General features: G+C 40.5%; 1 protein-coding gene and 1 long non-coding RNA gene across 7 annotated transcripts in view; one reads left to right on the top strand and one right to left on the bottom strand.

The window, feature by feature from the left end:
* The window catches only part of LOC139630020 (uncharacterized), a 110,596-nt gene that overhangs the window by 80,009 nt on the left and 4,050 nt on the right, over window positions 1–26,537 (bottom strand). Inside the window, exon 3 of one of the 3 annotated variants that reach the window (XR_011693091.1) lies at window positions 10,756–12,593. The exons of the other annotated variants lie outside the window; for them this stretch is intronic. This is a non-coding gene — a long non-coding RNA (uncharacterized lncRNA). Of the gene's footprint in view, window positions 1–10,755; window positions 12,594–26,537 lie in introns of those variants that run through there. 3 annotated transcript variants of the gene reach the window in all.
* LOC139630019 (hematopoietic progenitor cell antigen CD34) lies at window positions 6,832–25,627 on the top strand. 4 transcript variants are annotated; one of them, XM_071492979.1, is made up of 8 exons: window positions 6,832–7,162; window positions 17,020–17,127; window positions 17,873–18,087; window positions 18,771–18,944; window positions 20,555–20,675; window positions 21,453–21,505; window positions 22,538–22,687; window positions 24,046–25,627. In XM_071492979.1, exons 1-8 carry the CDS (start codon window positions 7,072–7,074, stop codon window positions 24,232–24,234), a joined length of 1,101 nt encoding a protein of 366 aa, XP_071349080.1. In that variant the 5' UTR covers window positions 6,832–7,071; the 3' UTR covers window positions 24,235–25,627. The 4 variants fall into 4 exon arrangements, with proteins under 4 accessions (XP_071349080.1, XP_071349079.1, XP_071349078.1 ...); XM_071492978.1 differs by having other exon boundaries at window positions 6,834–7,162; window positions 17,819–18,087; window positions 18,804–18,944; XM_071492977.1 differs by having other exon boundaries at window positions 6,834–7,162; window positions 17,819–18,087; window positions 18,774–18,944.

The raw sequence follows: 26,537 nt of genomic DNA, 5'->3' as shown, positions 1-26,537 counted from the left end.
TGCTCTGACCTATGATTGATATCATTGTGTTCACCTTATATATGTGACGTGACATAAAATAACAGTGCAACGCTTAATTTCTGTGAAATCACTGGTTGAATGCTGCCAAGTACAACAGACCCTCAGCTGCTCCTGCTGCCCAGAATATTTGAGTCAAGGGGAAACGGACCTTACACACACACTGCAGATCTTGAAGAATAATTCAAACTGTGGTATGAATGATGAATAGAGAAGGCCTTGGTACCTTGAACAACCCAGTGAGTTTGTGTTATTACTCAATGGACGAAACTCTGCTTCACTGTCGTCTAGCACAGAGAAGGATGTGGCACTAGCTGGGTTGTATTACATCGCATCACACCACATCCTCATTACATGCAGTAAATACATTTTTTTCATATTTTTATGTATGCAATGTAAGTAAATTAAGCCTGGAAAGTTGATGCAAACGATTCCTACAGGTGCCCCAACTTCTGCTGATGACATACAAACCCTCTGGCTTCAAAAGGCAGTGTTGGAGCACAGTGTGTAAGAACAACCTCGTGGCCAATACTATACTGTAGAAAGTAGTGCTGTATATTGTTAGCAGAACAGTGAGAAAAAGACGAGTAACAAAAGAAGACAATCTGGTTGGTCAGGGGTTAATTTCTTCTATATTTTATATCAGAGTTCAATATGTTTGAATTTTGGACTCACTAATTAATTAATTGTTTTATTTATTTTTCCAGTAAAAATGCACAATGCTCACAGGTTTCGTCCCCCTCTAAATTACCTGGTTTTCTCTGTTAATTGGTTGTAAAATGTGATCTGATCTTCATCTAAGTCACAAGTATAGACAAATACAATGTGCTTAAGCTAATATCACAACAAACAATCATAATGTTATGTCTTTATTGAACACAGCCATGTGAACCCTTGGATTAAATAACTGGTTGAACCTCATGTCCTCAAACAAGCACTTCTGGTAGCTGCAGATCAGATCTGCACAACATTCAGGAGGAAATTCCTATAGTACATTTACTTCAGAGTCATTCTCCTGCTGCATCACCAACTTCTACTGAGGTTCAGCAGGTGGACGGCCGCCCTGATATTACCCTGTACAACACATTAATAAACTTGGGAATTCATTTTTCCCTCGATGGTGGCAAGCTGTCCAGGCCCGGAGGCAGCAAAACAAACAGTTCACCCTCGTTCCATCAGTCAAAAAACATTTTCCTTCAGGGGAGCAATGAGGGCTTTTTTTTAACTCTGGGCTTATCCACCTCAGGGTGCGTTCTGCGTTATGGATCTGTTGAGTCATTTTAGCTGGACATCCACCTCTACAGATAGTAGCCACAGAACTAAACCTTATAGACAGTTTGTCTGACCATGGACTGATGAATATCTAAACTCTTATTAATCCTTTCCAGCTTCACGGAAATGCAAAACAATCCTTGATTGGCTTCTGTAATCTCTTTTTGTGAGGCATGGTTCATATCAGCAGATACTTCTTGTTAATAGCAAATTTAAAATGTTTGAGTGGTTTCTTATTAGTCAAAGTGCATTTCCCTTGGAGATTTTGAAGCTTTATTATTTGACGTATTTTATTATTATTGTGACTGTTTCGCTTAATTCTTTGTTTCTTAATTTCTTGTATTGAGTAGTTGTGTTGTCTTGTGTCTTTGCAATTAATCTCAATGAGACTGCCTGATTAGATTAAGATTAAATAGAAAAATAAGTAGCTCTAACCCACACCGCCAATCTTGTTTCATTGATGTGACTCCAGACTTTTTGTTGATGGATGCCATTAGCCCAGCCTTCATATACATTTTTCCCATCCTACACTGTGAATGTTTGAATGATGATGTTTGAATACAGTGATTTCTATGTCATTAGTGACAGCAGACTGTGTTTGGTCATACTTGTAATTTAAGATTTGACCATATTTTAAGAAAAATCCCACTCACTTTTTCTAACCACTGTATGATAGTAAACTGAATGTCTGGGATTTGGACATTTGGTTGCATATGACAAGCAATCATTAGTTGCAGCCCTTCAATACACCAGCCCAACATTAAATGCTACCTCACTAAAGGTTATAAATACTGATGTGTTTTAGCTGGGATTCAGCCAGAGAGGTGTTACCCGTCGTGCAGGATTGCATGGTAACTGCACACACAGCCAACAAAAAAATACATCTCTCTCTCTCTCTGGAAAAGATTTCTTCTTGTTATATCTTGTAAGTATAGTTTTAGTATGGAGGTGCCTTTCCGTATGGTTTGTGGTTCTTTTCAGCTGGGAAGAGAAGCAGCACTTACTGTCTGTGTATACAAATACAACTGTGTCATACTTTTGTTTTTTCCTGTCCATAATGTAGTCGCCCACCACTGTACAATCAAGCAACAAATTCTCTTAGGCACTGTTGGAACTTAGCTTTGGGGCTGCTGAGGTCTGCAAGCATCAGTCTCCTGCTGCTTTAATTAAATGCATACTGCATTATCACAGCACACACCATCAAACAGGCACTGATATGTTTGTTCTCACCAAGGACAAAAGACAGCTGTCCAAACCAGGAAAAAAAGGAAATCCCTGATGACTGTGTAAGAATAAATCCTAAACGGCCAAACCTCAGCCTCTCAGAGTAACAACTTGTTTCAGGATTTATTGAATGAGCTAATCCATGGCGGCATTTTACTTCACCAATTTGCTGTAGTAATTCCTTTTGCGTCTGCTAGCAACGACATGGTCACTTGTCGGCTTTATGCTCATAACTGTCTTCATTACTCACTGCCTAAAAGCCAGAGTCTTTAAACACATGCAGGTGAACAATGATTTCAGTTCAAGTAAAATGTACAGTATAAAGCACTAAATGAGGGGTTTAATGATATATTCACAAAGCTAATGTCCAGCAGGTTGAGCTGGACAGCACACCAGTCTAGTGGTGCCATCTCCTGGTCAAAGTTATTATCACAAGCTGATGGAAGCTGGCTCACAGAGACAGAATGACCATTGTTCATCCATTCATTTACTGTTTACACTTGTGTGAGGAGATCATGTGAGACACTGTGACATAGGAAGAGGCCACAGGGTAAGCATGTGTCAATAACAAAAAGTGTCTGTTTCAGTGCTGCCGCCTGGGGGGGTGTGTTTGTGTGGACATCTGCAGGGCTACGCAGCAGACCTGGAGGTCATGATATCCACAGTGCCAAGACTGTATCCTGACATTGTGAAGAGAACCCACACAGGGACGTCTGTGAGACACATTTTGTTTTGTGAAGAAGTGACTTCATCAATCCAGCACTTCTTTCTTCTTTCTTCTTCCCGCTCAAAGACCTCGCTGCTCAGCCCAGAGAGGTAACGGTCAACATTTGCTGCAGTTTGAAATTAAATCCCCTCCCACTACTCCTCCTCCTCCTACTCCTCCCACACCTACCCTCACTTTCCCCCCGTCTCAGCTTCTCTCTCCTGCACTTATGAAATCATTTCAAGACAGGCTCCTTTCCTATGTAGCCAATCTGTGAACTTTGTGGGATTTATGGCTCCCAAGTTTCAAAGCTCCATAAAATGTGCATTACAATGTGTATGTGCTTCTATGTGTTTGTTCAAATAAATTAACCATAATTAAATTAACAACTGCAGTTCAATGAGGAGTTTAAAAATTTCCTCACCACTAATTTAACAGTGAGCACTGATTGCTTTTTGTCGGTTCCTGTGACTTAAGTCAAAACAGAACCATGAATCTTTGAAGCTATATTGTTAATTATGAACGGGAAGCAAAAAATTCTCTTCCCACAAAGGATTGTCACATCAGGAGAGTCGCTGTTTTACAACTTCCTGTTTAGAACTCTGCCAGGGGCTCTTACAAATAATCCATTGCTTGTGAAATGTTACTCTCAGACAGAATAAACACACTGCTTGTGCTGCAAATATTTTGAAGATTTACATTTTAAACAAAGACATTAAAAAAAGCTAATTTCTTTCATTAGATGCTGAACTCATTAATTTGTCTGAGAAGCTTGAAGTTCTATGTCTGGAAATCTAAAAGAAGGCAGAAGTCCTCAAAGAATATAGTCCATCACATATTCAGCTAATAAGCTCTAGTTTTGTCGGGAGTATCTGCCATTTAAAGTAGCCAATGATTCATCAGCCAAACCTCAGTGATCCCAGGGGTATCCAATTCATTACTTTGACTTCTATTCCTACAAAGTAAGATTTCTTGGATAAAACAGCAGTGACCTTTTGTCTAAAATGCATCCAAGAAGTTAAATTTACAGTCATATTCACGCCAGGCTGTTGGAATCATCAACATACTTTGATGAGTTATTCCACACAACATTATTAATGCTCACTGACGAATTTAAAAATTGTGATCTTAAGTCACAGAGTTAGCAAACTGACCAGAAAGAATCAGGATTCTCATTTATACCCTGAAGAAACTGTTTGTAATATAATTATAAATTTGTTCTAATTGTACCTGCACTGAGGAAACGGGTTGGGTAGGTTTAGTTTTCACAGCAGTTTCACGGAAGGTCAATAAGATTTGTTTTGAGAATAGAAAAAATACATATGGAAAGGAAGTGAGTCAGAGCATACTTGCATGCAAGTAAAAAAACAATTGCATGTTTACAAAATGTTAGGCAACAGTTCAGGACTTTTGTGGTCTTTTAAAGTATAGGGTAAATCTAAAGGGGATTCTTCGTGAGAAAGTACAAGAACAAAAGCACAATGCTTCTCTTTTGATATTGAATCCGCTTGCGTATATTCTCCTGAGACATCCCATCAGACAATTCAGAGAGTATTTAGCACACATGCTCCAAGGTGTAGATGCACAATGCATGGAACTAAAGAGCACATCCATCAAATCTGGTTAAAACACACTTGCAAGTTAAAACAAAAATAAACACTGCTGTCAGAAATAATCTACGACAGCAGCAGATATATGGTGATTGCAATGTACTGTTACTGAAGAAACAGTGCAGCAGCGAAAAGGAAAGAGGTGGCTGTTTTTTTTAAACTCCATAAGCTGCAACAGATGTGCAGAACAGTCAATATACTATAAACAAATAAAGCCATTTGAAGCAAAGCCTATAGGCTTCGACTCACAGGATGCCAGTGGTAGAAATGTTTTCCAGATTGGCTTTCTGTAAGGTCTTAGGCAGTATGCACTTGCTGTCTGTGTTGGTTTCCTGCTCTGTGACCATGACGAGCTACTCTGTGACACCCTGAGCTGCAGTCATTGAGAAGACAGACAGGAAATGGTGTGTCAGTAATAAAAAGCGTTAAAGTAAAGGTGTTCTGACTGTACTTGTACACAATGACTTATCATCACCATCTGAATACACTAACACCAAAGACCAGATTAAAATAATAGAGTTTGACAGGAACTCCCTCTGATGTTACACAGATTGGTTTACTCATCCTGGTTAAACTCAGGATATCTCAGTCTCTGACATTTATTTTTAAATATGTCCGTTGTGAATCAGCTCTATGGACATGCAATACCACATTGATGGATCAAAAAATACAATCCCTGTAGCCAACTTAAATAAAAAAAAAAACTAGGTAAAAAAAATGAAAGTGTTAAGGCCTTTGCAAGACGGGAAAAAGGTGCATGGTGCATGAAAAAACATAAGAAGGAAAAAAGGTTTGTCCTGCTGCCCTTGGTTGAGGGTAAAAGGTTGATTCTTTGCCTTACTGCCATCTGACAGGAAGCTGTGATTCATGGGGACTTCAGTAGAAACACTTAACTAGCTAACAGTCTAATGAATGTTTTACTGGAGTGACATGACTGCTGCTGTCCAGCTGTGCCTGCTGCAATGGACACATTGCTGCTTTCCCTATTGGGGTTTTCAGCCGAGCTCATCTTGATCCACAGTGAGGGGCCAATTGCCCACCTCAACACCCTGCTGGTCGAGCTGAATGTTTGATAGGGTTCTGGCGAGGAGGAAGGGTGGTGGTGGGGGGAATGGGGAGGAAATGGGGTGATGCGGGGGAAGGCTGGGGCCAAAACAGGGACAGGGGGACCACGGGCACTAGAAGTGGTATCAAATTACAAGACTGTTTCCCAAGCATGTAAAGATTTAGCTGTGGTTCAGTTTATTTCTCTCCATTCACTGTTGTAGCTACATTTTTCTTTGTCTGTGAGGGCAGGGCTTTTTTTTTTTTAACAAGTCATTTGGCTTACCTTCACCAGTGGTTCCAGATGTTGCACAGAGCATGAGAAACACTTGCAAAAGGGCTAACAAAAGTAAAGCAAAGATCCTCAAGTTGCAGGGGAGGGGGCTGGGTGCTTTGGGGACTCTGTGGAAGTGTGAATGGTTTGAGCGGATCCTGTGGTGTCTTCACTACTGGGATAGCGGTTGTTGATTGATGGCCTTGCTGAGTGGTGGGGGCTTTGGGCCACTGAAATGGATTAATAACATTAACATAACAGTGGATCACACCTTTGTTTCGAGCGTGATTATTCTGCTCTACAGTCTATCTCTGTAAGCCTATTAAGGACCAGAGTGTCACAGCCTATTTTCAGCTATCACCTTTCATTGTGAGTAGGATTACTACTCCCATCCAGACAGGGTTCACAGTTCAAGCAGACATAGTAACCCAGTGTGAGCAAGGGATGAGGTAATGAGCATTGATCGTCAAAGCATTTTCTGCAGTGCTACAAACACACATCACACACGCTGCAGCCCGCTTATAGAGGGTGATTGATGCAAAGGAATTGCATATTTAATGTGTATATATAATATAAACATTGAGAGGTATTTGAAGAATGCTGCACATATTTTTTTTTAAATACACAACATCCCAACAAGACTCCATTCTCCTCCTTCCCTCCATCTGCCTTATTTCCTCCTCTAAAGGGGTGGGGGTACAGAGGAAGGGTTAAAGTAACCAGCGGAAGATAGGGTGTAGGGCAGGGCCTCGGTAAGGGAGAGAAGGGGGGGCTATATAAAAACTGACAGAGCACAAGTGGTGCTTTATCCACCCTGTCCCACTCTGGGTAAGAGGAAACCCTAAACTGCTCAGGCTCAACCAGCTCTCTTTTTTCTTTCCCTCTCTTTTCACTCCCACCCATCGGACGTGTGCGCGCTCAGGATGAGAATGGCAACATCATCTGCAAACACACCAGAACAGCCCTTCAAAATGTTGGCTTTTGCTTTGCTACTCATCGCCTCACTCCTAAATGGTAGGTAGTTAAAAAAAAAAAAGAGACAAAGAAAAAAAAAAGGGTAAGCTTCTCAGAGATTGTGTGGCTATCTTCAATGAGAGATGAGAGAGGGAGGGCCAGGAGGGGTGGGGTTGGAGTAGAGAAGTGTTTGTTTGAATGGTCTTTGAGTTCAAGACAGGTTTTAACCCTACAACCCTTTTACTTGCTGGAGTGTGAAAATACGATCTCCATACTGAAAACAAATCTACAACATATGAGGCTTTATATGTTTTGAAAAAGGGTTTGATAAAGAAATTTCCTCCCCCAGATGCTGAGAGAAAAACATTACTGTGGAGTATGCCTCTGCAAACAAAGCAATCCTTTTAGAGAGTAGGGTTTTACATGTTGTGGAGGAATAGGGAAGTTTTAAATGGTGATTTGAAGTTAAGATGCTTTTTCTGAACTTCTCTGAACTGCTAAAACTGAGCTTTGTGTTATTTTTCATAAATGTTCTTTTGGGCTTTTACTGATCAGTTCTGAACCATTTGTGAAATGTCCTCTGGTGCTATGCTTGCTATTTCATTGACCTGATTCCCACGATCTTCAAGGACTTTGAAAAATGTGTGTATTTATATTTAGCTGTTTGTAATGTGAGGCCAGTTGAAACGTGCGTGAGAGGAGGGTGTGGAGTTTGGTTGTTAATGTGCATTTCAAATGTGGCTGCGCTGATATAGTGGGCGCTTTAGTGAGGCATCAAGGATGACTGATGTTAAACTATGCGTAAAGATGACATGGCTGAGATCCAAATAAGAATAATTATAACACTGTAAAAACTGTAAATATCACATGATACAATATAATTCATTTATTTAGCCTCTAAATCTTTGGTATCTTAACATTAATTTAAGCGATCCAAAGTGACGGGCCAATTCCAGTTTGAGTTGATGCTGATGTTTGATTCTGATTCTCATTGGCTTTGTTTGTAAATGAGTTTGAATTACATATTCTCTATTGGCATGATCCCCATGATGAACCTTTTTATTGTTTGTGTCAGGCAGAGGTAGAGTGTATGGCCTCTGAATTCAGTCTAAGCATAAACTGAGTCACATTAGTTCAAGCCAAGAAATCAACACTAATTCAAGTGGTAATCAGGACCTACTTAAAAACAGAACCAAATAAGGTAACGAGCGCTGTGTATGTTTTTACAAATGTAAAAATACAGCCTGAATACCTCAGATGTAGATCAATTCAGATTGCATACAACTCCAGTTTAGCCAATACAAAATCAAGACATGAATCATGTGGAGGAGAAAAAAAGAATATCTTTGAAACTTAGATTAGTTTCATCCATTAATAGTGGAAAACCAAGTTCTGATCAAAATAAACACAAGGTGAGTTCAAGACGTTAACAAAGTGGAGCTGAGAATGAAATACAGCCATTCTATCATTTGCAGTGCTCTCTGTTGTGGCTGGAAATGAATCACGCACTAAACTGCTTAATTCAAACCGCCTGTCTTGTTCATGGGATATAGCTTATGGGGATGAGATCATCAGCAGTGAAAGGCAGCTATATATCTGCTTTGGAAAAGAAAACTGCCTTGACATCATTTCATATAGATTTTAAACCAGGGGCAGCAAAGCTTTTAGTTCTGCTTTTGAGAACGAAAATCCATCTCTTGATGTGCACTGCGATGTTTATCTTCCCTGAAAATCGCAAACAAAGCAAGTGAAAACATGTGACACACTGCAGTTGGGCCATGTGCGTATGTAAAAAAAAAAAAGATGAATAGCAGTGGAGCAAATATCAGATTGCATACAGATTGGATGCACAGCAAAGAAAAAGAAGACCACTTGAGTCAACTAGAGGATCAAACATCTGCCTCTTGAGTCAGGCAAAAATCCCTTTTGCTGAATTGTCTTGTCAACCTGGGAGATGGGAGCAGGGCAGAGTTATGTAAGTAGTGGAAAGATGGGCTTACTGAACAACTTTACCAATGATGAGGTCACATCAGATTCACAGATGTTGGTGAGCATAACGGTTACCCAGACAATCTGAGGGGGGTTCAGGGAAGCGGAGGCTAAACAGGAGATGATCAGAAACACTGGGGGAAAACCCCTGTTGAGGCTGTTCAGCAGACTTCTGTTGAGAGGCCTGAGCTGAAGCGAAGCACAGGGAGCGAGACATGCTTCGATTTACTTTGTTGACAGTGACATTACTGGAATGTCTCGTGCTTGGAAGGTCTCAGTTCAAATATCTAAAAACTGTAGTTACAAACAATTTTCATAATACGGTTTAAGCTTTGCCTGCGCTGTGAAGTGGTTTTAGGAGGCTCTCTAGTTAAGTAACAAACCCTGCCCAACCTTGCTGCAAACCCCAGAGCATGTAATTATGTAAATCATTGTTTGTGTTGCACCCATTGAAGTAACAGAACACTCAATCCTCTCACGAAGAGAGTAGCACAGAGCAATCCAGTGGTGGCAAGTAGACATACCAGTGCGCATACACATACATAGGATTCTTATTCACTCAGGATAGTGTTTTTCATCCTCACCTAACAAGAGAAAGCTGTTTTACCACTCAGCTCTTAACAGCTTTGTCTTTGAACTTTTTCTAGCTTCTGGATAAGTATGTACTGTGTGTATTCACATAGGATAAGTGCTGATATGGTGCAGCTAAACGAGCTGTTGTATGAAACATAAGGTGTGCTTTGTGTCCTAAATGAAAGCCATTGATGTTTTAAACCAGAGAACAAATCTTTGCACATCGACTAAGTGCACCTCAGTTCAGCATCTTAATGGCCTATTATAGCTGTTTTTCAACAGCACCCCTGGATATGTGTGCAACCAATTACTCTGGCAGATTTCTGAAAGATATACTAGGACTCAAATTCTGTCTGGACAAAATCATTGTTGAGCCTCTGAGCTATTGACGGCCAGATATACCTCACTCTGCAACAGGATCCCCTAGCAATCTACCTGCGTCCACTCAAAACAGACAGGCTCATTCAAGGTAATGCACAAGGCAGTTAAACTGTAGTGGTCAATTGAGAGCGTGTGTGTGTGTGTGTGTGTTGGTGGGGTGGGGGAGGATGGGGCGGAGTGGGGTGGTGGGGGTGATATAATGCTGCCAATTGAAAGCAGATGTCATGTTTCCTGATTGTGGTCCCTAGAAACAGGCACCATGCTCTCGATAAGGAGCTGCAGTGGCCTCAGGGTTGGGCTGGGTGAATGCTGCAGCTGGGCAGAGCTGGTGAAGTAAGTGCGGCTTCAAGCGCCATGAGATCCAGTTGCTCTCCTGCCAAGAGAGGAGAATGGCCTAGGTTCTGCTATTAATCGCTGTGACAGGAACGACAGGGGTGGGGGCGCAGTGGGGTGGGTCAGCATTGTGGGGTCAGCAGTCTGTTGTTTCAAAGAGGGTAGAGTTGCAGAGCATGTTTAACCCTGAGGGACTGGGTTTCAATGTCACATTCCTCTGCACGCTCTTAACTCTGAAATTCAGATTTTTTAAGCGCAGGAGGATATTAAAAAATGAGAACGCTCATGAAGAAAACAACACTGGATGAATGGTTTGTTCATTAATGCAGATCAGTCTGGAAATGCCACAGGAGGAAAATGCTTATGAGGCTGAACACGATAGGAAAAAAAAACATAGCACATGTTTATTTTCGCAATATATTCACAAAATTCAAAAATATAACTTCTGATCAACTTTTGCAGCTACATTTGAGAGAAAGTGAATTTAATTATAACCATTTTCTCTGCAGGTTTTTATAAAGCTCTTATAATGCTGTTTATAAAATTACAGAATTTAAACTGTAAATGAAAAGTTATCAGTGATTACATGCATTGTTCTGTCTCCACCTTCTATTCACCTTAAAAATCACTGTTGTTGTGAGTGAGGGAAGGGTGGGGTGGGGTGGGGTTGGGTGCAGGAGGTGTGCTCTTGGATCACATTTCTATCCAACTGATGCCAGAGTGATGTCAGCGCAGCCTTAAGAGGCACTTTGACATTAAAAATTTGGGGCAGATCCAGAGGCAGCAGAACAAGGAAAATTCCACTTGGTGGCAATAAAATTAGGCCCAATTTTTGTGCTGTATAACATGATGCACAGTACTGTAAGTGTATGTATTGTGTTACACTATATAGAAGGCATATACCCACTTAACAATTAAGAACACCTGCACTTAAATTACATAATCCAATTTAAATAATACTCTGAAAACATAATGGTTTTGTAATTGGTTGATATAGATGGTGATCAACCAGCATGCGAGTCCCACATTGGGGACTTTAAGGGATTCACATGCTGGATCATGACACCACAGATCCCAGTCAAGCAAGACTGCAGAACACATTCATGCATATGCTGTAGATAAATACAAAAGGGATATTCCCAGGAATATGTACTATAACCCTGTTAGAAGGGGCAGCAATATATCTTCAGAGTGTTTATAGAAGCTTTCTCAGCTGGAAAGACTCTAACACACTTAGTCAGAACAGTTAAGACATCTCCATTCAACTTCAAAACCAACAGAAAAGTGGGTTTTGGCATTGGTCACAGCTGCCAACTTAATTTGTGAAATTTTAAGATAAATGTGTGTTTCTACAAAAACACTATATCATATGGTAACTATAGCATTCTGCATGTGTTGGGAAGGGTTGGGATTTTATCACCTCACCATGTCCCATTATGGAGCACAGGGTTTTTCTCAACAGATGCAGGGAGAGGCCAGGGGCTCCAGAGATATATGGCCATATTTGTAGGGCTTGTCCCTCCTGAACATGTAGCAAAGGACTTCTCTGGAAGACAGGCTGGGAATAGAGGCCAAAGCCACAGGAGGGTTTACCAAGTGAAAACATTCAACAGCTGGTTCATGTTTTACATATACAGATGAATAAGATAGCCTTTATTAGTCCCACAGTGGGGAAATTCACAGGCGCATTGGTTACATTTAGAAGTGCGTGTATATCGAAACAATGCAGATTTTCTATGAAAATCTTTGGAGGTTTGGTCAGTGGAGTACTCTACTGGTTTTCAGGCACAAAGTCATTAAGTGAGTCTCAAGAAGCACAAATGCAAAGTTATGTTAATAAGACAGGTGCCTTCATGTAGAACTTGTGCATGTTTAGCTGTGAGATGCACTGTGAAGCAAGCCTAAGAGACATAAGGCAGGCAAAGCTCTCTGAGGGCATGGGAGAGAAATTAGCTGTTTTACATTAAACTATACAGTGTGGGAGGTGTGAGAGCCTGCATCCCACCTTGATAGATGCCTGGGATTAGAGTGCGTGACTGGGAGAGGGTGAGCAGACAGTGGGAGCTGGGGAGGGAGGGAGGAAGGCGTGGAACTGCAGACTTGTCTTCTACCAAAGCCTGCTGCATTCCTCCATCCGGAGTCCCAAGAGATGGGGGGTGTGGGGTGGAGCATTTCCAGACCACAGCCGTCACTCAGGGCGATCTGGTGGGAAAATCTTCAAGAGAGCAACAAAGTCAAGCCCCACGATGTGCAACATATGGAGTTGGGGCTAATTAGGATGACTGGGTTAGGTTTATTGTGTTTGTGCGATGATGGCAAGACACGCGACTGATGACTGATATTTTGGCAGCTTTTTAACATTACATCAAAAGAAGGAATGACAGCCAAGTCTGGGTGGATATCTGTGGTGATGCAAGACTCAAGTGAATAGTATGTGGTTGCTGATGTGAGTGAGTGGAGGGTGGTGGGCAGTGAGGCATGGATGGGTTCAGAGGTCAGACTGTGAGGAAGTGTGCCAGGGGCTGCAGAGAACACCGGAGTCACCACTGTATTAATTACAGCAGGAAGGTACAGCTCAAGACAACAGTTAAATATCAGAGGAAAGAGGAAATGACTCTGTATTGAACCAGGAATTGAAGCTTTTCAGTCAACAATCAGAACAAAACAATAAACGGTCACTCAGATCATCCTGTCTCTGTAGACATTGGTCATGAGAGTCTCATTCCATCTGTGCTTTGGTCCGTCAGGATAGTTGGTGTGAAATTAGCGATGGCAGGTCAGATAGCTGGATAGAGTTGACTGGCTGTGTTGGCTGTGTCTGAAGCTAAGCAAGCACATTTTGCTTTAGGAAAATATAACAGGCAAGTTTTACAAATGTGCATGAGGTGCCATGACATCATTAGCACAAGACTATTAAAACACAATTGCCTTTTACAGTACAGATTTAAAAGTCTCCTTGATCCCTCAAACTCAAACATGTGCTGTATAAATGGGGAAACTGTTTAAAATGTTAACAGTGCTATTCTGGTTCTAATGTAATAACAAATTCCCTACCAATAACTCACCACTATAGCTCCCCAATATCCCATTACGCATTGTTACTAAAAACTAAACATATTCATCAGCAACAGTGTCAATCTTATTTTACAACACCTCTAACAAAGGTTTTACCATCCAGTCTGCTACAACTCACCATATGACAGAAAGTGATCATAGAGTTTACATTTCACATTACATTTCACATTTAAGCCTCCGCACTCTGGCACTCCTGTGTGTCCCATTTGTATGAGGAAAACTGATTTATGCCTGACCATCTCACCCATTGTGAACCTCGTCCTTTCCAGTAGAATAAACAGACCACCCAGAGACGGAGGAGGGATGGCAGCTGTAGACAACATGATGGGGAAGTAGTCTAAAAACAGACAGACTTACAAGGTTAGGGAGTCCTTGACCTGTTGCTGGTCCACACTCACACTAATGCTCCTGATAGTGAACTAGAGACTGAGACGAAGCACTAAATTTGGCTTCATAGTGAAACGTGAGCAGGTCTACAACAGAGCTTTTATTATAGAATTGATATGGGTACAGAAACTGCAAAACTGCCTAGAGGCCAGTGATGCATTTTCTCATTTAACTGAGACTCTCAGAAGGTGGAGAAAATTTTATCCCCCTGCATAGATGCCGTATGACAGACAGCTGCAGGGGACAGTTGCTAACACTAAGCACGCTAGAAGACCTCCTTGGAGATTACGGCCCCACCTGCTAGCTCGGCACACACAGCGTTTACTCAGTACTTGTGGCACCTGTCTGTCACAATGATTTATCTAAGGAAGTCAGTGGACATGTGTTACAGTGGCACCAGTGTGTGAATATACTGTATGTGCCCCATGTGTGGAAACCTGAAGTAGTGACTGGAGACGGTCAGACGGCCACAAGAAGACAACAGGGTGTGGCAGAGGAGAAAAACAACTGCTATAACACGAGGAGTAAAATAGCTTTTTTTTCAGACTATAAATCAAACACAAATCATTCAAATAAATCTTAATTGAATCAAGTTTTTGTGTAGAACATTACAAAAATGTTCCCATGACACTGAGTTTTAACCATTATGCCAAGATCCTTATAAAATACATGATCTGTAGCTTGAATTAAGTGATCCTTTTGTCTGTTTCAACAGGAGCAGGTAATCTCTTGCACTATGCTACGTTAAGATGGCGTTTGAATATCAAAGTAGGAGTGTAACGTGAGATTTTACAAAACTATTCATTTATAAAAAAGTGACAACAATTTACAGGAAAAAGTCACAAATGTGCAGAGTTACAACAAAGTCCATGATTAAATCAAACCTTTATGTTTACAAAAGAAGGAAAATGTAGTTGTGGCAGACTGAAATTACAAACCTGACATCAATCGCAAACATAATCTGACAACCAGTGAGGAATGAGAAAGGGGAGAGAGAGAGAGAGAGAGAGAGAGAGAGAGAGAGAGAGAGAGAGAGAGAGAGAGAGAGAGAGAGGTAATGAGATCTGCAGAGGTAAGGCATTATGGGAATGTTTTGAGAATGAGGTAATACTGTTGTTGTTAGACTGAGAGACCCAGATGCATTCTGGGTATTCTGTTTGACTTCTGGATCCTACCATTGGAATTTGACCTAAGCAAATTACAGCAATAATGACTTGACGTCCATTAGCTCAGCGACTGCATGCTGTGGTGGCATGTTTTATAAATTAACCCAGAGAATCATGCTCTGAAAGTTATCCAGGTTATTACAACAAATTTACAACTGAAAGAAGCTGAATTGAAAGACCCTATCAACACTTTGATTTAGTGTTGCAATTTATCAAGGACTCTTTCCCCAAAGTCATAAGGCTCCCTGAAGATGGAAAATGGTACAATGGCCTATTACATAATTTAAAAATTTGGAAAAAGTGATGTTTTCAAAGGCATCATTACCTGGCACAGTAACACATTTAATCAGGGCATTCAGCGGTTTAACAGGGGTGATGGAAAACACTCCACTCACATTAAAATTTTAAGAAACGTATTTTGTATATCCTATTCATGCCTGACCCAAACTGTACCCACAGGATCTTTTGAGAAAAATCAGAGTGAGAAAGATTGCATTTCAAAGTAAATGACTTCATGATGTGATCTGTGGATAAGAGAGCTTCAGTTATCCACTGCAACAAGATCTATTACCTAATCCTCCACCACTCCAGAGGCCTCTGGGGACACACAGAAATCCTGTGAGCCCACCGAAGAGCTCTCACACACTGCACCAATTCATGCATTAGGGTGATAAGAGACATTAGAATAAAACTGCAGGCCATCTGAGCTACCTCACATTACAACTTCACTAAATCTTGTCTGCAGAACAATAATGAAATCTGGGAAAATACCTGATTCCTCTGAGGAGCAGAACTTAAGACAATCACTAAGCATGATACTTTTCCAAAACTCACATTTCTTATCAGCTTAAATCACAAAACAGGTTGCCACAGACAAGAACAAGTCTTTCTTGATAATGCCGAAGATCCCACCCTCTATACAGGACAATCTGGTGTTGGCTATGAACTAAAACAGAAGCAAAAAATGAAAATAGAGCTGTCCTCTAAAACACCAGCAAGGAATCACTCCATCCAGAGAAAGAACTGCTTCCTCTGTTGATCTGGTGTGATAGAGCGATCACAAATTGTCCACTACGGAAAATCTGATCTTGCTGTGTGCAATTTACTAACATTACTAAATGCCCATTATGAAAATGGTAATAAATTCATGTCTTGCCATCATTTGGAGCAAGAAATATGCAAAGTTACCCTGTGCAGCTTTGAAAGCATAAATCTATTCATTTTCAGTGAAGGCCATATGCAGTGGAAGTCCAGCTGCTGGTACTGCTGACCTAATGAAATACCGTTGGCATTTACCGACATAATTGCTCATTAATTTAACATGTCTTTAATGCCAGTAGAGTTTCTGGCGTACGGCATAGAAAAAGTAAACCACTGCAGACAGACAATTACATAAAAGCAGTTTAAAACTTAACAGAACTCTTTCCTTTGATTGACAGTTCGTCTATCTATTTCGAACTGCACCACTCTGGCCCACAGCACATTTTCAGCATAAACATTATAAAACTATTTGGCACCAATAGTAGTGTAGCTCACAGCATGTTTGCCAAGAGACAACTGATGTCCCTGAGAAGCTCATAGCATTCGTCCCAGTGGGAGTGAGCATGAGGCCAGTTCTTCTGGCCGGTTCCGCTCTTTCACTGAAGGACGGTTTATTTGCTCAAGCTGTGCAGAGAAATCAGTCCACCAATGGGTTATTAATTATAGACTGTTCCACAGAGCTGAGTCTCATCAATTAAAGGTCAGAGTTGTTGTAATATCCTACTGCACAGCACATCCACAAATTTACATGCTGACAAAACCAGTAAGAGTTACATTGTCACTAAGCTTTGCAAAACATAAGTAACTTTGTTGGTTTGAGATGGATCATTTGACCAATATCTTAAAATGGTTTTTAAAAATCTCTTGTCATTATGTTTGTTCTATGACATTGCATCTAATTAAACAATATCAATGAGAACATTTATCTGGTTTCCAAGCAAAGTGACATGGGACCTTATTCTCATTTCACAGCAGGAGTCATGGCACAGGAAGAGGAAGTTGTTGCAGCAACTGTGCCACCTGTGGAGGCAGATCAATATGTACGAGGAGACATGATTCAAAGGCAGACTGAAGCTCCTGGTAAGAAACACTGTCTTTGAAAAATATATTTGTACGTCTACTCTGTGGTTTGATTTGTCAGTGTGAGCAAAGAGTTGCACTAATGGGACTGATCCCGATGGGAAAATAAGTCAATAAAAGTATCGCCTTGTTTGACTGTCAATGTATGCATGTTCATTAAAATGCACTTAGGGTGAGTGAATTAACTTATAGAGTTAATGCATGAAAACCTCAGGCCCTTTCTCTGTTAATGTGGCCCAACTCGACTATCTGCCCCTACAGAGCACTTCATGTTTCAGTAACACCATAACATTTGATTGATCTAACGTTTTAAGGGTTGTATTAAACTGTATGGACAAATTCAAACACAGGCTAGTCCTATATAAGCAGGACTGTACTGCATAAGCCAGATAAATCTGATCCCATTAACATACAGTCCAGAATATCAATATTTTAGGTGTTAGTAAGGCCATGGATTGCAGAGATTGTTGGTCCTTATCATCTTATTGTAGCTGAATGGATAAAAATTACTTTTCAGAATTGAGTGTAGAATAACCTCTGAGCATGTCCTGAAAACACAGCCTACCTATGTGACCGCATCAACTTTGAAACCAAATACATATAATACTGTTGTACCGTTGCTAATACCTGAAAGTTGTGTGCTGTTTTCATATCTAACAAACTAAAACTTTAGGTTAAACTGCTTTTTCAGAGCCAGAGGATCCACAAGTACAAATATTGGTTTTCCCCACTATGGAATCTCTAGAACCAAATGAACAGACCACAGCAGCACCAGCTACAGAGGAAGCAGAAAACGTGGGAGATGAAGTACACAACGAGGCCAGCAGCCCTGCAGCTCCAGAGGAAGCAGCTGGAGAGGGAACTCTGTTCACAGTTTTGGCTCATACTGACATACCCAACGTCGTGGCAGCAGAAACCCCAGCACCTATGCCTTCCAGAGGCGATGGCCCCGGGAACAAAGTAGGTCCTTCAGATCACTTGTTGACAAGTCTGTAATCGCGTGTTGTCAGTCATTACAGAGCTCGGAATAACAATGAAATGAAAGTAATATGATAGAATTTGAACTTAATCAGCATCATTTAATACTGGTGTTGCTTGTTTACTTGTGTTACTTGTTTTTTTGTTTGGATGCACTTTTTTGTGCATCATATTTTCAAATGTTTCAAATGACACTGAGACGTGACATATTTGCAAATGATTCCTCTTTCCTCTCTGCATAAAAAATGACACCCTTATTTTCATATTAATGAGAACTCCATCTTCACAGGCCACATTTGTTCGGTCTTGGTTACAAATGTTTTGCTTCAGCCAGACATGGACACAAATTTGTATTGCATGAATAACAGATCTAAATTGCGCAACTAGTGGGACTCTTTGACTCTTTATTTAGTTTTTCTGAGATAGTAAAGTTTGTTATCAACCTGAGAATACTGTGCTTCACATTTGGATTTCCTCTTCAATTGCTTTAAATAGACTCAAAGCATAAAATAAAAGAATATCTGTGTAGAAGGAGTCAGAGGTATTGAGATTAAAATGTCGACCAATAACATTCTGTGTATTGCAACACGTTAAAGGCACTGGCCACCAACCTAATATCTCTGTACTAATGGTGCGAAGAATTACAGATTTCTGGTTTCTCTCAGCAGCCAGCGCCAGCGCCAGAGCCAGAGCCAGAGCCAGAGCCAGAGCCAGAGCCAGTGCCAGTGCCAGTGCCAGTGCCAGTGCCAGTGCCACAGGATGATGTTGAATGTGTCACCAAAGAGGCGGTCCAGGGAAAAAACGCTGTCAGTCTGAAACTCAAGGCCTCCTCCAGCTGTGTAAGTTTGAAAAGCATCTCTTTCTGTCTTTTACTTATGTACCTGCTTATGTGCGATATAGAATAAAAATCCTTTTGTGAGACAGAACAGAAAGACCAAAAAAAAACTTTGTGTCTAAAGGCTTAAATTTTAGCCAGAAAGTAAAAATAGTCTGCATCTTTGTTTTGATGCCACTGCCAGTCGACTGTCAGACTGCTAAATACGAGCACAGCAGGATAATCGTCCCTGTTTAAGAGCCGGTGACAGCTACCTATAAATCGGTGAAGCTAGAGAAAAACTGTGTCCACGCTTTTTAATGTCTACTTCTTATATGAGAAGGAAAGTCTAAAAGATTTCTGGTGCAGTGAGGGCATAGGGAGGGGAGCAGAGCACAGTGGGTGGGCTCACTGCTTCTGTAGAATGTGTAATGTACAGAGGTCTGAAGCATCCATGTGGGTGTGTGGTTGCGTTTGTGTTTAGAATGACAAATTCTTCGGCCTCCCAGAATAACAGCTTTGAGGTCAACAGGTACCGCAGCTTTTATGTGAAGGCCTGAACCCACTAGATGTGATCTCACCTTGCTACACCTCTCATAGCCTGAGTAGTAAATGCATTATTTAACCCTTATACAATGCATAAACAGCTATAGGCAGCAAAATATACATCAGTGAGGTCCTGGTGTACTCAGAGAAAGACACCAATCATACTAAACAAGACCAGAACTACCATAGAATTTGGTTATATTGTCTTTCCCTTATGTTTCCAGAAGATTTCATGGTTTGGGCTCTATCCAATCCAATATTTAGCCATGTTTGCAACTCTTGTAAATCTCAGCATAAGGTTATGGTTTTGGAAATTAAACCAATACTAATATCGATTTAGAGATAACTAAACTGATAATTATGTTTGAAAGAGGTTTGATCATTTTAAATAAATCATGGTTTAATCTCATTTGGTTCAACATGCCATCCTATTTGTTTGTAAACTATCTAAACATTTCTTAAACATGTTATTATGTAATGTAACACTGCTTAATATGGAGGACTGAGACACTGAGGAGGGTCTGAAGGCTTTGACCTCTACGATGTGTGAGGGGTGGGTTAGTGGAGTTGTACATAAAGCAGGTCTTGGTGATATCTCACATCCAGCAGGGTAAGTGAGAGGTTCAGCTAGTGTCTCAATTTTTGGTTCCAGAGCAGAGAAAATATGAAGATCAAATGTCACAATGTCTTCCAAAAAGAACAGAGAGCTTCCTCAGGCAAAGATTTCCAGACAGGGGTCACTGTGTCCTGCCCTACACGGCCTCATAAGAAAGCCTGCCGTCCACTCCTGAGCTGGGATGAAGGGCTTGTACATTGTGGCCGATTCTGACGTTTGGATCAGATTATATCAGGGAAAAGGTCGTGCACAAGGTTGTGATAGCCCTTATTGTGTTTAAGATAAAAAAGACGAAGAAAGAGCAGAAGAAGGGATTAGAGGAGTGGAAGGCTTGAGGCAATATTGAAGGTTTGGTATGTTTAGTTTAAAGCTCAAGAATTGGGATTAGAAATGAATGTCACATTGTGCAATGTATAATTTAGAATTTGATATATGAAACATGTTGAAATGAAAATGTTTTGCTCTCCTTGCAGAAAGAAACCAAAGTGAAGATTGAAAGTGTTCTGCAGGAGCTGTGTGGTGAGGACTGTAAGCTAGAGATCTACCAGGCAGACAACTCTGATGAAATCCTTGTGTCTGGAAAGTATGTTGAAGGTCAGTAACATTCTTGGGGTAATTAGCAGGATTAAAAACAATATTGACAAAACATATTGTTACACCTCATAAGCCTTCAGGTGATATTCAGTGTTTTTACCCTCTGATGAGCAGCATTTATTAAGGCGTGTGAGTTTTCAAAGTAGCAAGTTTAGTTCCCTCTACACCGGCATTAATATCAGCTTCATTACTTCAAATTTTAAAGGAGCTATTTGGAAGTTTTGCCACGTAGCCAACATTAGTGTCTGTTTACTTGGCATCCCTGCCGAGAGTCTCAGCCATCATTGCAGTTACAAGACAACTGGTTATAATGTGCCCTCTGAGCAGCACTACCTCTTCAGGGAAGCCTGGATACTAAAGTGACTCAGAAGAGTCACTGTACAAGTGAGACAAGATGGTCCAGCCAGACTGGGGCTAGATGGTTAGCATGCTGACTTCAGTAGACGAAAACTGATGAAAATAAAACCAAAATAACAGTTAACATTGGTGTTGCTTTCCATTACTGGAGAGAGCTCTCTGAATAATAGTCAACACTGACCCGCAACATTTCTTTTATTCTGGTAAGTGAAAAGCAGTTAATGCTGATGTTGGCCGTGTAGCAGGAGCAAAACTTATGAATAGCCCCTTTAAAAACTCTAATTTACTTTACTGGAAGTTATAGTGGATTGTCTTTTTCATCACTACAGAGTACTTTTCAGTTAAGTTGGATGAGTTAAGTAGCACTTCTCTGTGAATATAAATGTAGCCTAATGGGAAAACGTTTGTTTTTATTTGCAGCTGACGTTGCAGGCATGGCTAACAAGTTCAACAATGACAACATCAAAGATAAGGTAAAGTGCCACTTAGATTTTACTGTAGAAATGCTCTACACATGTATATTTATCGTGTCCCACTGAAAGTATTTTTTAAGTACTCAGTTTGGAAATGTGAAGTCAGAATTAGGAACATGATTGCGATTCTCCTCCAAATGCAATAAGAAGTATGGACCTTTTCTATGGGCGTGACGACCAAGACATGGACTCAATGTCATATCCATCCAAAATGGTCCCATAAAATACACAGACTATAGCAACAACATATCCACTAGACTCAACCACCGAATATTTGCTGGCTGACTCGTAATCAGACAAAATGGGAAAATGCACTAGGCAGGAGAAAAATACTCCCTGAGTTTTCCAAAGCCTTCAAGCTGCCAGGCTGACAGTTTGTGTGACAAACAAAAATCCCACAAACAATCCATTTGTCAGCTGCAAAACATTTTTTCAACTACCTAGGGGACAATCTCGGGTTATGGGTGTGTCTGTCTGTCTCTGTATTTGACGTACACAACATTTTCCTCCTTACTCCACCATACACTGAACGACCTTATTTACCAGTGTTTCAGGCAAACAGTCACTCTTTATTATGCTGTCTACAGTCTGCACACTGGCATATTTTTGTTTTGACACTGCCTGAAAGCCAGAGTAAATACTACCCACTCTGTGGGCACAGTACATCTCCATAAACAAAGGCTTTGGGGTGGGGTGGTTTTTGCTCACTTTCAGTTAAGATAGATAAGACAGCAGTAACTTGGTGTCGAAACACATCTGTGCTGAATCTAATGCCTTCATGGATCTGTTTAGACTTGCCAATAACGTGTGTGATCTGGTCACAAGTGGACACCTCTGACTAAGTCAGTTCACACCTGGCATTAAAATGCAGCTCCACATGCCTCTGCCAGGTCTGAAAAAAGCCCATGTGTGTCACCTTCAGTTTATACAGTTGCCTCTAATTTGTTTGGCTTGTGCCATAGTTCTGGCTTAGTTTACACACACAAAGTGACCACTTGACTCTTATCATTTTGTTGTGATTTTTTGTTTCAGACCGATGTGGAAGAAGCTGTTCCCCGCTGGGGTAGGAACTCTAAGTTGGTACTGGTTACCTTGCTTCTGACCGGCCTGTTGCTGGCTGCACTGCTGGTAGCTGCTTATTACCTCAAGACCCACCGCAAGAACTCCAAAGGAGTCAGACTGGTGAGTAGATTCGAGGAGGTGTGTCACACTGTTAATGCCAAGAGACTCAAAATTCTGTGGTAAAGGAATCTGTAAAGTCTTTTTTTGTTTTGTTTTGTTTTGTTTTTACATCAGTGCTACTTTGAGAGAGAGAAAAAGCATAGATACTGTGGCCCCGAAAGATTCAGTTCACCGCTGAAACTTTGAAGTGACAGTTTTGTTTTTTTTTTTAACAAAAGTACATATGGATTTGAGGTTAAATGTATGGTTATCCTCAGGTCGATTCCTCACTTGATGCTTGACCCCCATGTCCCTTAACTAAAAGCAGAATGAAGTCCTTGAAACTCAGTGTTTCTTATACATTGATTTATTTTTGGCAGCGAGCCACAATATCAGCACTGGACTCCACATATTGTCTTTTTTTTTAACTATTTCAAACGGTTAAAATCTTATTTCACTGTAGAGCCCAGTGCATCGATTCACTCAGCTGCTCCTTGCCCTTCTCTCTCTTTCTCACAAACATATTTACAACAGACCGATCATAGTTGGACTGAGCACTGGGAGAAATCCTGCTGCATCAGTGGGCTGGTGGACTGTCAAAATATCCATTAGAGTTTTTACCGTCCCTGTCAGTCTCTTTACCCGCCCTCTGTATGGTCCTGTCACTCAGGGTGCGCAGAGCGTGCGTCCTGCATGTGTCAGGACTGGGCTCACCGGCCAGTAATATGTGATCAATCCTGACTGACTGAGGGTTTTTTGTTTGACACAACGTGAAGCGATGAAACTGTAGATATTGTTCAGTTATTTTTCACAAAGTACTTGTCAATTAAATTCTGTGGGAAACACTGAAGCTGTTTCTACTTCAACAGACGGTTCTACAGCTGGTTTTAGTTTTTCCATTTTTTCTGTAGAGCTCATGACATCATTTAAAAGTGTTTACATATGGGGGCACACCCACGTGATGATTTAGATGAAAGCCAATAACTTTCTGTCATAAGCATTAAATATTAACCACAAAGCCCTTGCTGGTGGACAGAGCACCTCACCAAGTTGCTGACAAAGGGTTAATATTTTCAGATAGAGGCAAAATAAAAAAACAACAAGCTTGCTTGCATATTGTTAACCTCTCAACAGTATAAGAATTACCAACACCCAACTGAGTGCACACACAGCTGAAACCCATAAACCTCATTCATGAAGAATGTAGTTGTTTATTTTTCAACACCACCCACAAAAACAAACCCATTCTCAATCACACACCTTCCTGCTTGTTTACATGTCGCATTTGAACAGTAAAATTAAACTCGTCTGTGTTAAACCTAGTGCAGTAAACTCCTCCTGATAAACTCTGATCTCAAATGATGCCTCTCTCTCCTTAGGCCGAGTCTTTCCAGGTGGATGAGGAGAATCAAGCTAATACCCTGGTGTCTGTGGCCCCCCTGCCACAGGAGCCCCTTGACAAGCCCACTGCCAATGGAGAGTCTCCACCAGAGAATGGGACCAACCCCTCCCCCACCACCAATGGACACTCCCAGACCCAGACCCCTGTGGCTGACACTGAAATGTGAATCATGACACCCACTCACCTCCTCTTCTACCCATCACCCACTGGGACACACAATCCACAAGCCCCTCTGCTGCCTCAAAGACTGTCCACACACTGAGACAAATTAAACATGAATCCACCGAACAGATTCATCTCCCCTCCTCTTCTCCTTCTCTCCTCCTCTCCTCATACCTCCCGGGACAATGATGACAACAATGATGAAGCTCATCACTACGATGATAACAATGACAATGCCTGAAATGTGAAAAGCTTGGGATCACTGGCCTTTGCTGGTGTCAAGAGGAGACCACAGACGCTGTGTTTGGGACTGAGACTGATCAGCAGAGCACTGACTGGGATTTGTTAGATGCCCTCACTTCAGTCTAGTAGTAATCATTGCAGAATCACTAAAATAACGCCAAATATGTGCCGCTGATCCGTGACGAAGCAGCAGAGAATGTTTTATTATCTCAATCCACAGCTGTGGTGCAATGAAACCAATTAAGCCAGGCAGGTGAAAGGAGACCAGTTTCTGTGATGTTGTAAAAAGGACTGACGCTCACTGCTTGATTGTTTTGTTTTTTTTTCTCTCTTTGTGATCCAGGAAGGTTTTCGTAGCCTTACTATTTGCCTTAACTTTGTTAGACCTATAAAGTGTGAGATGGGCAAAAGAGATACACAAGGTTTGAATTTATTGAAAGTTGGCTATATTTTCTCACAAACTTTTTTAAACATTTGTCCTAGAAACCAAAGACCAACTGACAGTATTATCAATGTACAAAATAGTAAAATAACGAGCAGCAAACATGATCTTTGGTTTTACTGAGATATTCATAATGTGGAAAAGTCAGATATTGCATTAGTGCTTTATACTGATAACATAACGAACAACTAAACCTTGATAACTTTTGACCTTTGGTCAAAGTTTAATTGGGAGAGGTTGCAAAGCACATTTTAAAATTTTTGTGTGGTTTCAAAGTGATTTTCATGATGACATAAGTGTACAGTTTTTATGTTTGTTTTTTTGTTGTTGTTGTTTTTTTTTAAGCAACTTCAAATTGTTCCTACTCTTTCCAGTGTCTTTGTGAATGGTGAAGCCCAGAAGCATTTTTAAATTCTGAGAAAAAGGTATTAAAAAAAAACAAGACAAAATAGACTGGCAGTTTTCAAGTTGCCAGGCTGGTAAACAAAATCACAACCATGAAATTCCAACACAACATGCAGCATTCCAAAGACTGCCTTCCTCACCTTGTTGATATAACAAAAATTACATCAGTGGTACATGTTTCTTACACATTTTTTAAGCCTTTCTTTAGAACAACTGGCTGCTTTCATAATGTACTGCATGTGTAAATATGCCTGCTTTCTCTCTTAGTAGTATCTGTGCCTGATTCATAAACTGTGATTGTTGACAACATCTTTGTGGGTTGTCTTCATCTTACTTCTGTCGTGCTGGTTTGGTTTAAGAGCAGAAACATTTTTTTTCAAAGTTATAAAAATGCATAGCTGCACTCAGGAAAGCAATCAGTGGCATACACACACAGACACACACCTCTGAAGGAAATACTTCACTGAGCACTTGAGCACTTACATGCAAATGAAATTGTCTGTTGCATAAATAAGCTTTAAGTGCATTCACATGAGGTACAGCTCCAGGTGGTACAGTTAAGTGTAGGATTATAAACATATATAGTTGTACTGTATATCTAAGATCTATTGTCTCCTAAAGTTCACCCTAACTCATTACCTTAACATATAGCTGTGAAGTACTGTATACTCATATAGCTCAATGACAAGTAAAATAGACTATGTCTATAAACTGTTAAAAACTTCACCCATCATGCAAATCAGCAGTCGATTGATCCCTGAAAATTAATTAACTTAAATGTTAATTACTGCAAGCAAACTATTTTTTATCTTCACTCAAGGCGATGACAAATTCAATGAGCTTGTTTAAAATAGACACTTGAACTTGATTATCACTTTCAAAATTTAATATAAGTTATTCATGTTAAATGAAACAAATGTCAAAGATTTAAGGGAATAATGCAATTTAACACTGGCACACGAAGGTTTTCAGTCATGCTTTCTATTTAAATGCAAATCAATATTTTGACTAAGACATAGCAGAAAATAGCCCACAGAGCTAAAGGCCGTAGTTTGAATGTTCATAGTGAAAAAGCAAATGTTCTATTCAAAACACACCATTAGCGATGTGCTTCAGTGAAATCACTGGAGTAATGAGGGGAGAGACACTCCCAACAAAACACACGCAATTTTAAATACTGTCAATTTCAAGAGCTCAATGTTCATTCAATATTATTT

This window comes from Trachinotus anak, unplaced genomic scaffold (genome assembly GCF_046630095.1).
Source record: "Trachinotus anak isolate AG129_WGS33_773 ecotype Australia unplaced genomic scaffold, CSIRO_AGI_Tana_v1 ptg000013l, whole genome shotgun sequence".
Classification (NCBI taxonomy): Eukaryota; Metazoa; Chordata; class Actinopteri; order Carangiformes; family Carangidae; genus Trachinotus; species Trachinotus anak.
Note: the sequence above shows the minus strand (reverse complement) of the source record. Positions and strands in the feature narration are given on the sequence as shown.